Source organism: Zophobas morio, unplaced genomic scaffold, assembly GCF_036711695.1.
Source record: "Zophobas morio isolate AGI-343-1 ecotype UQ-CSIRO unplaced genomic scaffold, CSIRO_AGI_Zmor_V1 ptg000046l, whole genome shotgun sequence".
Taxonomy (NCBI): domain Eukaryota; kingdom Metazoa; phylum Arthropoda; class Insecta; order Coleoptera; family Tenebrionidae; genus Zophobas; species Zophobas morio.
The window spans coordinates 4,594,797-4,607,482 of record NW_026972151.1 but is presented as its reverse complement, the minus strand read 5'-3'; the positions used below and the strand labels follow the sequence as shown (position 1 = coordinate 4,607,482).

Sequence of the window (12,686 nt, the reverse complement as noted above, 5' to 3'; positions counted from 1 at the left end):
ATTTAATAAACAAACTTAACAACTGTCAAAATTTTGACGATCCTAAACAACCTAACAGATCGAGTTTTTTTTAATTATAAAATTTCATTATCCAAAATTTTATATATTCCCAGACAATTATTTTATTACATTTTTGTAGCGGGGTATTGAGTATTATTTTTTTCAATTTTGTCATTATTTGGCATTGAAATCTTTGTCATTTTTTTTGTGATTGCTTATTAAAAAGTTAAATTGGATGAAGTCGTCTCTGGGGTGTATAATATGTTGCCTATGCAAAAATTGTCAGGCGTAAACAGATAAAAGGAACACCCTGTATAGTACTTGTAATTTAAGGCAAATACGTCTGCAAGATTTCAAAGTATTGAGTTTTGCAATTCTTGATTTAATCAATAAAATTAATTGACTCAGTCACCTATTTTTTTCAGACACCCCGTATAGGCAAATCTAAAAAATCACTAGTATAGACATAATTATTTACACATATAAGATAGTATTTTTTTAGCAAAATTTTTACCATGCTTATAAATATAAAACATCTCCAAGATTTCAAAGCATTCGGTTTTGCAGTTCCTGATTAAATCAAGAAAATAAATTCACCTGATTAAATCAATAAGATACATTCACGCATTTATTAATTGTTTTGAGTCACCCTGTATATGCAAATCCAAAAAATATGAATGGAATGATAAATCACAACTACAGACTAATCATATTTTGCACATTTAAGCATTAAGTATTTATTCAGCAAAATTTTGAGGTTACGTCATCAATTTTTTAGGGGGGGATGAGCAAATACATTTTGACTAAAAATTTACCATGCCTATGATGACTTTAAAACATCTGCAAGATTTCAAAGCATGTGGTTTTGTAGTTCCTGATTAAATCAATAATTCACACATTCATTAATTTTTTTGAGTCACGTTGATTCAAAATTAAATTGCAAAATGTTGTTTCATGATTTTGATTTTTTTCCAAAAATCTGGACGTTTCGGGTAAAAACTCAATTCGGAGTCATAAATAAAATGTGTAGGACTATGTTCAAAATTTCACAACAATCGGTCCAGTACTTTCGGAGATTATCTGTCTAATAAAAATCCGGGACGGCAGACAGACAGACAGATGGACAGACAGACGGAAACGGGAGACCTATTTCTTTGTACTCTAGGGGTCATGAAAGATCGAGAAAACGTAAAAGGAGAGAGTCAGCCGACGGGCTCGATTGCAATACTTCCTTTGCTTACGCTCAGGAAGTAAAAAAATGGTCCAAAGCTGTTTCGACAGAACTTCCCTCGCGCCTAAAATACCTACAATGAAACATATCCAGCATTTTCGAGTTGAGTTTTTACTTTACACAATTTTGTGACGACGTCATCAACATTTTTGCAAGGACACGTAGGTATATCAACTTGGATTGGTGCAGTGTAATACTAAAATTAACAGTATTGTATTCTCAAAATTTTCTGGGAAAATAATCAATAAAATAAATTGACTCATTCATTAATTTTTTTGAGCCACCTGTATAAGCAAATCTAAAAAAATTACTGCAACGATAAATCACATGTAAAGCCTCAGTTTTACAATTCTTGATTTGTTCAACAAAATAAATTGACTGATTCATTTTTTTTTTATCACCTTTGTAAGCAAATATTAAAAATATGAATGCACTGAAAAATTACAAGTATAGATTGATCATATTTTGCACAATTTAGGATTTATTTGTCAAAATTTTAAATGACGTCATCAATTTTTTGGGGTTGATAACCAGATACATTTTACATAAAAAGTTATCATGCTTACAATAACTTCAAAATGTCTGCAAAATTTCAAAGTTTTGCAATTCTTATTTAATCAATCAAATAAATTGACTCAGTCATTAATTTTTTTGAGATAGCCTGCACACGCAAATCTAAAAAATATTAATGCAGTGATAAATCACAAGTATAGACTTACCTTCAGACTCATCACTTTTTACACATTTTAACATAGGATTTATTCAGTAAAATTTTGAGCTGAGGTCGTCAATTTTTTGGAGGGAATAAGCAAATATATTTTGATTAAAAGTGTATCATGCTTATTATAAATTAAAAATATCTGCAAGATTTCAAAGCATTCGGTTTTGCAGATTCAAAATTAAATAGCAAAATGTTGTTATTGTTTTTGATTTTTTTTTCCAAAAATCTGGACAGTACAGTTATTCAAACACCTACGAAGATATTTTCTCCCACGTAGGCTCTCACTGCTTCGCAAGAGAAGAATGCGATTTTAAATTACGCGTCGTGTCTATCTCATGAAATGAAACTTCAAAACGCCGAACGAATCTGTAAATTATAATGAGTACACAATTAATATTCCCAGCGGAATTTTTATGTAAACATGAACACGGCGCATGTGCTAACTTTATTCTGATATTTCTGGTACACAGTACAATGTGAGTGCTACACGAGTTACGACGTCATATTTGGAGATAATATTACTTGTTATCAGTATCCTATCAATAATCAGATGGATACATTTTCTTAAAAGTAAGTGCATATACGGAAGATCCACCTACGCTTCTTAAATCATTTTTTCTTAAAGAATTATGCAGCCTGTGTGACATCGCAAATCCCCAGTATTATTTAGGTATTCATGCACATCCGTTATTTGCTTTGTTATTGTTAGGTATTTTCTATATGTGCAGACGTCATAATGGTTGTATTCAGCTGTAGTTTTAGTAATTTTTTGGCCCTTATTGCAACACTGACTGTTGTCGTGATCGCATACTTCAAATGGAGCTTTCAGTACTGGAAACGCCGAAACCTACCTCACTTAAAACCTACAATCCCCTGGGGGACATCCACCAATCCATTTAACCCAGATGTATACGTCGGTTTACAGCTGAAGCGACAATATGACGAAATGAAAGCCAGAGGTTGGAAACATGGTGGACTTTTCTCCATCATAAGTCCTGCGTACCTAGTGACTGATTTAAACTACCTCAAAAATATTATGGCAAAAGATTTTCAGTACTTTGTCGACCGTGGATTCTACTACAACGAAAAAGACGATCCTCTTAGTGCCCATCTTTTTGCTATCGGTGGCCAAAAGTGGCGGAATTTAAGAACTAAATTCACACCAACTTTTACTTCTGGAAAGATGAAGATGATGTTCCAGACGCTAATAGACTGCTTACCCAACCTTCGAGAAAAAATGGAAACAGGTTGTGACTCTCAAGCACCTATTGACATTAAGGAAATTCTAGGATGTTTCACTACAGATGTTATTGGTACTTGTGCTTTCGGTTTAGACTGCAATACAATTAAAGAAGAGAACTCACCTTTTAGAGAATATGGTCGTAAAGCTCTGCTTATGTCGCCAATGCTAATGTTAGGAATAATATTTGGTATGCTTTTTCCCAACGCGGCCAGACGGTTAGGAGTGATAGCAGTACCCAGCGATGTATCAGCTTTCTTTATGAAAGTAGTCAAAGAAACTGTTCAATACAGAGAAACAAACAAAATCACGCGTAACGACTTCATGCAAATAGTCATAGATTTAAAAAATCAAGGCGATCATGTTTTAACGATCGAAGAAGTCGCAGCTCAGTGTTTCGTTTTCTTTTTGGCTGGATTTGAAACATCTTCCACTGTTATGACTTTCACGCTATACGAATTGGCACGAAATCCTCACTTACAAGAAAAAGTGAGAAATGAAATTAACACCGTTTTGGATAAACATGATGACAAAATCACGTACGAAGCTATCCAAGAGATGAAATATATGGACCAAGTGATTAACGAAGCTTTAAGAATGTATCCTCCTCTTTCTTTTCTTACTAGAAAGTGCGTCAAAAACTATAAAATTCCTGATGAAGATGTTATTATCGAAAAAGGTGTCAATGTTGTAATACCAGTTCTCGCTATACACTACGATGAGGAGTACTACCCTGAGCCCGAGAAATTTGATCCTGAACGATTTAGTGAAGAAAACAAAAAATCGAGACATCCGTATGCTCATATTCCTTTTGGTGAAGGTCCTAGAGTTTGTATAGGTAAGAAGGGAAAAAATATTGTTGGTTGCTAAAATTTTGTCACTGTAGGGCTGCGTTTTGGGTTGATGCAAACAAAGGTTGGGTTAACGACGTTGTTAAAAGACTATAGATTCACGGTTAATAAGAAAACTCCAGAACCATTGAAAATGAAAGTAAACTCGTTGGTAACAGCTGTTGACGGCGAAATTTGGTTGAATGCCGAGAAAATATAAATCCAGTAAAAAGCTTATATCTCAGAGCGACCAATATATTTAAAAATGGATTTGGGTCTCTACAGAAGCTTTTATGACGTTCAGGCTGAAAAATAATGCCTAAGTTTTGCTACTGTAATGCATATATAGGATAAATATTTTTATAAATTTTACCATTTGTTTGTATATATTTTAAAGTTTGTTCAAATATATCTTAATTTGCCCAGATCTTTATATACTGCAGTATCCCTACTCGAAATCCTGTTATTTCCTCAAGAGCTCTAATTGACAATACATAGTTGTTTTAAGATTCTCGTAGATTGTTCTTACTACGTGAACACTTTCAATGTTCGGAAAATACTTTTGTCATTTCTTACTTTTAATGGCACATTTCCGTGGTCTTACCTTTGTGAGAAGAATTTTCGTTAAGAGGATTCTCTAAGTTTGGCTCATGAGATTTTAAATAAAATTTTAGAATGTAATATTTCCATTAGTAACAGACTTTTTCTTTTGAAATTTTAAATATAACCTGTATATATATATTTTTTTTAACAATTTATCATCATGTTTTAAATTTTGGTGATATATTTCTTCACGTAGCTCTAGACGAAAACGGGAGACCCATCATTTTGTACTCTTATGATCATCACACATCGACAAAATATGAAACTAGCCGGTCGCCCTATAGACTAGATTATAATAGTTCCTTAGCTTTGGTCGGGAAGTACAAAACACATATTCAGTACCATCAAAGACACGATCTGCTGGCCTCCAGAACGCTACATTCTAAAGCAGCGCCATCGAAAATATATGTTCAATCAATCCAAAAAATATTATAGAGCCTGTAAGAAAATAACGAGTGATCAAAAAGTTTTCAGGTGTGGTCAGGTCTGGTCAAGTCAGGTCAGGTCATGAAAATATTTGTCATGTCTTTGATTAAACTGTAAAAGTCATGCATAACTTTTTTTTATTGACATGAAAGGTTATTCATGACTTTTATAGTTTAATCAAAGTCATCACAAACATATATTTCAATGGTCAACTCTAATCTGAAAAATTTTGATCACTCTGAAACAAACTATCAAAGCTGCAATATTGTTACGTTTTCATATCATTCTTTCAGGTTCAGTGAAGGAATTATATTATGTTTTAAATATTATTTTTCTGTAACTGGGTTTTTTAAACCCGTAGAAAATTATTGTCAATTATTATTATTACCAGCAATTTGAGACGTTCCGAAGTATGTTATAGTGTAACACTTAAGTAAAAACATCCACAAGTTTTAGTTATAACGTGATAAACAAAAGGATGAAGCCTAACTAAGTTTGTATGTGACTTAAGAATATGAGAAGCACTTTTGCTCTGAGTATTTGCCGAATTATCCTGTAAAGTAGGGACAGTCATAAAGGCCGCGAAGTATCTTATAAAGAAAAATGACAGAATGTTGAGTACGTCTTAACTGCAAATATGGCACACTGGCCTTTTGTAAAAAGAGTTCCTGAGGAAATCCTCTAGCCGGATACGACCCATCAATGGTATAAGTGAGTGATTTAAGAAATCGGCGCTGTATTGTCTCTAATGCCGTAGTGTCAATATTATACATTGGGGACCAAACAAGGGAAGCATATTCAAGCTTTGACCTGACATATGTGGTAAAAAGGACTTTTAAAGTATTTGGGTCAGAGAATTCTCGACAGCTGCGAATGACAAAACTTAGTGTCTTGTAGGCCGAATCTACTATCTGATTTACGTGGTAATTGAAAGAAAGTTTTGGGTCAAAGAAAACGCCCAGGTCGTAAATAACATCAGGTTTAACAACAACGACGCCGCGTATGTGGTAGTCATAGTATATAGTTTTACTTTTGCGGGTGAATGACATCACTTCACATTTGTCAGAACTGAGACAAAAGTTGTTTTCAGAGCACCAGTTATCCACAGCGTCTAAGTTTCTTTGTAATTTCAACGAGTCAGCAGTCGAATTGATTATACTATAGATCTTAAGATCATCTGCAAACAGGAGATAAGAAACGTCGAGAACATCTGCAACATCATCAATAAAGATGTTAAGTTAAAGAGCAGGGGACCCAATATGGCTCCCTGAGGGACACCGGTCTCCTGTTTGAAACTTTTGGATTTGCAACCTCTGATATAGACAAATGAGTACCTATAATGTAAATATGACCTAAGTAACTTGCTTATAGTGTCTGAAAAACCGAAATGTTCCAGTTTGCTCAACAAGAGGCTATGATCGATACGGTCGAACGCTTTTGAAAAGTCGGTATAGATAACGTCAAGCTGCTTACAGGTATCTATTGGCTCGCAAAGGGTCTAAGTTATTGAAACTAAATTAGTTTCAGTTGATCGTCCTTTCATGAACCCATGCTGATGTTGACTCCATGCTTGCATTGTATGGCGGTAAAGAGCAACGGGGAATTTTTCAAATTCGTTTTATTACCTTTTTTATATACAGGACAGACCTGAGAAAACTTCCATTGATTGGAAAATGCATTGGTTTTTAGGATTAAATTATATATAATGCATAGCGGCTGGCAAAAGAAATACATGCAATCCCTGATAATAAAGACAGATCAGGTCCACATGTCATAGTAGGTTTTAACTCTTTAATAGCGATTAAAACTTCCGATTCGGACACAGACTTGATGTAAAGGGTATTTCTGATCAAATTTGGGGAGGAATAGATTCGCTGCCCATTGCTCGGAGTGAAAGATTTTGAAAAGTAGTCAGCGAAACCGTCAACAATAGCCTGTGGTTTATTAAGTTCAGAGCCATCGTAAATCATGTCAGAAGGAATCGTACCCGAGTCAGTTTTTGATTTTATAAGAGACCAAAATTTCTTAGGGTCTGATTTTAGATTAATATTGGTGATATTTACATAGGATTAAGGAGCATGATATATTTCTGATTTAGTATGGGCCCGTAAAGATTTAAATAAGTCATGATCATCTCTTGATCCCGTCGTAATATAACATTTCCAAACATTATGTTTCCACTTTAAATTCTTGATTATACTTCCATTGAACCACGGAGGGTATTGATATTTGGTAGCTTTCTTCTTAGGCACGTACATTTCAAAGACACGATTCAAGGTTTTATATATAATGGAGACAGCATCATTTATGTCAGAACATTGCGAAAGATAAGCCCATTAATATCAGACAGAGCAACATATAAAAGGTGGAAATTACTATTGCGAAAGTTGTATTTTGTATCAATGGCACTGAGAGATGTTTTACATTCACTTCTAAGAATAAAGAACTCTATGTGGAGGGCAGGATGATAATCATCTTCTGCAACAAGCGGAACTGGCGATCTACTAACGAAACAATTAAGATTTCTGTTGGTGAAGACAAAATCCAAGAGTCCATCTTTGGAGTTCAATATTTTATTACATTTCTGAAAATCAAAGAAGTTCATAAATTGTTTTATTAGAACGCATCGGGAGGAAGATATACTGTTGAAGGAAAAAAGAACAAATTCTGAGACATTAAAGTCACCCATTACGAGAATATTGAAGTTATATGAAAGATCTAATGACAGTAGCCAATCAAAAAATATGTTCACAGTGTTTAAGTCACAAGATGGTGGTATATAGTTAACAACTATATACGTGGTTCTCAGATTATTGGTAGATATTTTATCAAGCACAACATCGATAAAAGGTGCAACTTTACTTATCGCAGTAGTGTCTACAAGTGTCGCATCGACGTTGCTATCAATTGCTAATAAAACTCCACCACCCCTTTTACGTCCCGTAGCCAAATAGTCCCTATCTTTACGAAAAACAATAAACAAAGCTAAATTAAACAATTCGGCGTCATAAATTCCTTTATGTAACCATGTTTCAGACAGAGCAATCACCTTATAATTAGAGTCTAAAGCACATGCCAAGTAAAAATCTTTTGATTTAGTACACAAACCTCGAACATTTTGATTCTAGCACAGCACTGAAGAACGATTATCTGAAACAGAGCTAGGATCAATAGGCAAATAATTTGACTGCTATATGGAGATACCAAAAACATCCAGTTTGACAAAAGTAAACTTGGTCACAATATTTAGCGAATTTATTTAAATCTAAATTTATAATAACAAATTCACCTTGGACGACGTGAATACGTAAAACCCAACAACAATTAATTTTTGATAAGTTTATTTAAAAAATAGGAACACCTAAGATCCATAAAACAGGTTAAGTAAAAGTGAATTCTAGAGTACACAAAAATATAAAAGTAAACAAATAAACAAACAAAATTAAGCGAAATTTATAAGTAAATTAAATTATCAAAAATTAGGTTTAAATGTAGAAAGAGAAGCAATAATTTGTTGGTTTTGTGCACATTAATATTTATTGTCACAACTAGTATGACGATTCATTAACTCCGGTTTTGTATGGAGGAACGAGGACAGCACCCATCCCATTTTATTGACTGGTACAATGTACTGTGAACACTTCATTGACCTACAGCAACACAGGTTGAGATAACTTTCGTTATCAAGGTTGTCACATAAAACACGAAGATATAAACAGATCTGTAAAAATTAGTCTACCCGCAAGACCTAATCATTTTGATTATTTGATTACATCACAGCTGGCGTAAATAAACATATACAAAGTTAACCTTTAGCGTTAGTATCTTTATACAAGTAACAAAGCACACATATCGAACAGCTGTTTACCCTAAAAAAATGGTTCAATTCATCGTAAGCTTCCAAATTTAAAGTTAACATGAATCGTTTTGACAATGTTTATGAAAATATTATAGAAAAAGCAATTAAATAGTGCCATCCCAAAAACCACAATATCAATCAATAGCAGTATTTGCTGAGTTAGCAATCCTCCTGAGAGACTGGGGATTCTATATGAAAAAGGCTTATAAAGAGTATGTCATCAAAACCATGTAGAACTCTACCGCGAAAATGTTGCAAGAAAAATATTTCTGTGAATATGGTGTCGTTTTTTATTCTTTAAATTTAATACCAAATTTAAGATACCAGCAGGGATTCCCCGTCAATTCATCAGTAACTTAGAATAATACTTTAACAATTCCTTTCAGTTCCTGTTCAAGTGCTAAAATAATTTATAGTAGGTAATTGTATTTTCAATAATTGTTCTTTTTAATTGTTAAAAATATTTATTTTGTGTTTAATTAAAAAAATGTTTTGAATTTTGCATTTTTCACGTCTATTGTCATGAAATTAGCTCACTGAAATACTTACTCTCGAGCTATTAATTTCTAGTCGGATAAATTTCTATTTTTCGTTAAAAATAAAAGTTTATCCGACTAAATGAGTAACTTTTGTGTAATTAGTAATTACAGTCAAATAAAATTCTGTATGATGGAATGTCGACGGCACATATGTTATTTTATTAAGTAGTAAAACGCACTGTCAACGCTTCACTGACCTACGGTACCACACTTTGAGATACCTTATAAAATGCTATCGGAGAAAATGGGTAGACATAAACGAATATCCAAAAATAAGTCTACGCGCAAGACCTAACCATATTGATTACATCATGGCTGATGTAAATAAACAGACACAAAGTTAACCTTCAGCGTTAGTCTCTCTATACAAATACCAGAACACACATCGAGCGCTATTCGTTTACTTTACTTCGCATAAATTCGCAGCACGGCAACAATCTGGGTAATGGGTTTGTTACATCGCAAGCTCCCAACTGTTAAATAAGTAACAAAACACAGTAAGTAACGAACACATTACTGTTTATTTCCTATAATTATATTATCTGCATAGACCCGAAATGGTTTTGTTTAACTGTGGTTGCTGTAACATTGTGGCTGCATTAATAACACTGGTCGTCGTCGTAGTTGCGTACTTCAAATGGAGTTTCCAGTATTGGAAACGTCGAAACCTCCCCAACTTAAAACCCACAATTCCCTGGGGAACATCCACTGATCCCTTTAAACCAGATGTTTATGTCGGCTTACAAGTAAAGCGCCTATATGACGAAATGAAAGTCAAAGGATGGAAACATGGCGGACTTTTCTCCATTACAAGTCCCACATACCTAGTGGTTGATTTAGACTACCTGAAAAATATTATGGCAAAAGATTTTCAGTACTTTGTCGACCGTGGATTCTACTATAACGAAAAAGACGATCCCCTTAGTGCCCATCTTTTTGCAATAGGTGGTCAAAAATGGAGAAATTTGAGGACTAAATTTACACCAACTTTTACTTCTGGAAAGATGAAGATGATGTTCCAGACACTAGTAGATTGCCTACCCAACCTTCTCGGAAAAATTGAATCAGGTTGTGACACTCAAACACCTATTGACATCAAGGAAGTTCTAGGATGTTTTACTACGGATGTTATTGGTTCTTGTGCTTTTGGTTTGGATTGTAACACATTTAAAGAAGAGAACTCGCCTTTTAGAGAATACGGTCGTAAAGCTCTCCAAGTACAACCATTGCTGATGTTACGACTAGTGTTTGCTATGCTTTGTCCCAATGTGGCCAAACGTTTAGGAGTAACAGCAGTACCTAAAGACGTATCAGGGTTCTTTATGAAAGTAGTCAAAGACACGATTCACTATAGAGAAACCAACAAAGTCAGTCGTAACGACTTCTTACAAATACTCATAGATTTAAAAAATCAAGACAGTAACGCTTTAACAATCGAAGAAGCTGCAGCTCAATGTTTCGTCTTCTTTTTAGGTGGATTTGAAACGTCTTCCACCGTTATGACTTTTGCACTTTACGAATTAGCACGAAATCCTCACTTACAAGAAAAAGTGAGACATGAAATTAACACCGTTTTGGATAAACATGATGGCAAAATTACATACGAAGCTATTCAAGAGATGAAATACATGGACCAAGTGATCAACGAGGCCTTAAGAATGTATCCTCCACTTTCAATTCTTACTAGAAAATGTGTCAAAAACTATAAAGTTCCAGATGAAGATGTTATTATCGAAGAAGGTGTCCTCGTTATAATACCAGTCTTAGCTATCCACTACGACGAGAACTACTACCCTGAGCCTGAGAAATTTGATCCGGAACGATTTTGTGACGACAACAAGAAGGCGAGGCACCAGTATGCGCATCTTCCCTTTGGTGAAGGTCCTAGGCTTTGTATAGGTAAAGAACGAATAAAATGTGTTAGTTATGCTGACGAAATTTTGATGTTGCAGGTGTACGTTTTGGAATGATGCAGACAAAAGTTGGATTAACGACTCTTCTAAAACACTATAGGTTTACAGTTAACGGGAAAACTCAAGAGCCATTGAAAATGAAAGTAGACTCGATGATAACAGCTGCTGAAGGTGAAATTTGGTTGAATGCCGAGAAAGTAAAAATTGGAGAAGAAATTATCGCGTCGGAATGAACAGTATTTAAAACAAGAAAGTCGAAGACACCCTTATTCTGCTAACAAGTAAATGTTGCTAAATCCATTTGTTGTAGCTTATGTCTATAGTAACGATGAGCCTTTGAAATGTTGCCTTATGTGTACGATTGTAAAAACCGTGGCACTAACCAAAGTTCTTTCAGAAAATTTTCAATTTATATATATGACAAATATTTTTATAAACTAACTATAAGTTACCAACTACTTAATATGTGTTTAAAAACAGTACAGTCATGAGAAATCTTTTGCAAATGGCATGCATCTGCTTCTCTTCAGAAATTATTTGCAGATGATGTTTAGACAAAATTAAACAATTTGTATACTGTGCTCATACTTTTTTTTTTATTTAGGATGCAAATGTCTAACAGTTTTGCAAGTATATTATCTTTTGTGTAGTGTTTACATTTTTTATAACAGTATTTTAATCTTGAATTTCTTGTTGCATATGTTTTAACTTACAACAAATTCAGTTTTATGAGGCGACCGAGAAAAATTTCCCGCTCTCAGTTACCTTTGGCTAAAACAAGTAAATTTTTGCTGCTATAAATTTAAGGCCCGAATTATATGCAAAGTGTATATAACTTCTGTTTTTAAACAATAGGCTTTAAAAGAATGCATTTTTTTTCAGTCTTACTGCATATTCATGCATATTTTTGTAAAATTTTCAAATTGTACCTTTATTCACCAAATGTCGCGATTTTCGGTAGAATCTTAACCTGGAAAAACCAGTAGTAAAGACATCCTAATTCAAAGTGAGACATTCTGTTTATTGGTACAAGATTGAATATACCCGTTTCATTCTTAAATTTGTTAGTCCTTATTTTAGTATTGATAAGTGAACTTCGAGTCCAAGATACACAAAGCTTCTGCAAATGTGCACGGTTGGATAAAAAGTATCCCGAGCTAGTGTTAGATGAAAATTCTCAATCTGTTATTTGTAGAGTGTGCTGTAAAAAGGTAAGTAAGTTATCCAAATTTTTATCATTGCTATATTTTTGAATTTGTCACATTTATTTTTATTAGTTCCAATTTCAAACAGTTGTTTTAATTTATTAATATAAGTATTATTG

At 33.8% G+C, this 12,686-nt stretch overlaps 2 protein-coding genes across 2 annotated transcripts; both read left to right on the top strand.

Moving 5' to 3' along the window:
• The first annotated feature begins 2,401 nt into the window (after window positions 1–2,401).
• Window positions 2,402–4,449, top strand: LOC135142093 (cytochrome P450 6A1-like). The gene is made up of 4 exons (XM_064073755.1): window positions 2,402–2,522; window positions 2,578–2,622; window positions 2,681–4,030; window positions 4,079–4,449. The coding sequence occupies exons 3-4, from the start codon at window positions 2,689–2,691 to the stop codon at window positions 4,240–4,242; spliced, it is 1,506 nt and encodes a 501-aa protein (XP_063929825.1). The 5' UTR covers window positions 2,402–2,522; window positions 2,578–2,622; window positions 2,681–2,688; the 3' UTR covers window positions 4,243–4,449.
• Window positions 4,450–9,778: 5,329 nt separating this feature from the next.
• LOC135142344 (cytochrome P450 6A1-like) lies at window positions 9,779–12,422 on the top strand. The gene is made up of 3 exons (XM_064074031.1): window positions 9,779–9,946; window positions 10,000–11,348; window positions 11,402–12,422. The coding sequence occupies exons 2-3, from the start codon at window positions 10,007–10,009 to the stop codon at window positions 11,593–11,595; spliced, it is 1,536 nt and encodes a 511-aa protein (XP_063930101.1). The 5' UTR covers window positions 9,779–9,946; window positions 10,000–10,006; the 3' UTR covers window positions 11,596–12,422.
• The last annotated feature ends 264 nt before the right edge of the window (window positions 12,423–12,686 follow it).

Excerpts from the sequence above, each read along its gene's own strand:
- LOC135142344 (XM_064074031.1), top strand. The coding sequence starts at position 10,007 with ATGGTTTTGTTTAACTGTGGTTGCTGTAACATTGTGGCTGCATTAATA. Across the intron at positions 11,349-11,401 it reads AGGTCCTAGGCTTTGTATAG|GTGTACGTTTTGGAATGATG; the intron begins GTAAAGAACGAA and ends TTGATGTTGCAG.
- LOC135142093 (XM_064073755.1), top strand. The coding sequence starts at position 2,689 with ATGGTTGTATTCAGCTGTAGTTTTAGTAATTTTTTGGCCCTTATTGCA. Across the intron at positions 4,031-4,078 it reads AGGTCCTAGAGTTTGTATAG|GGCTGCGTTTTGGGTTGATG; the intron begins GTAAGAAGGGAA and ends TTGTCACTGTAG.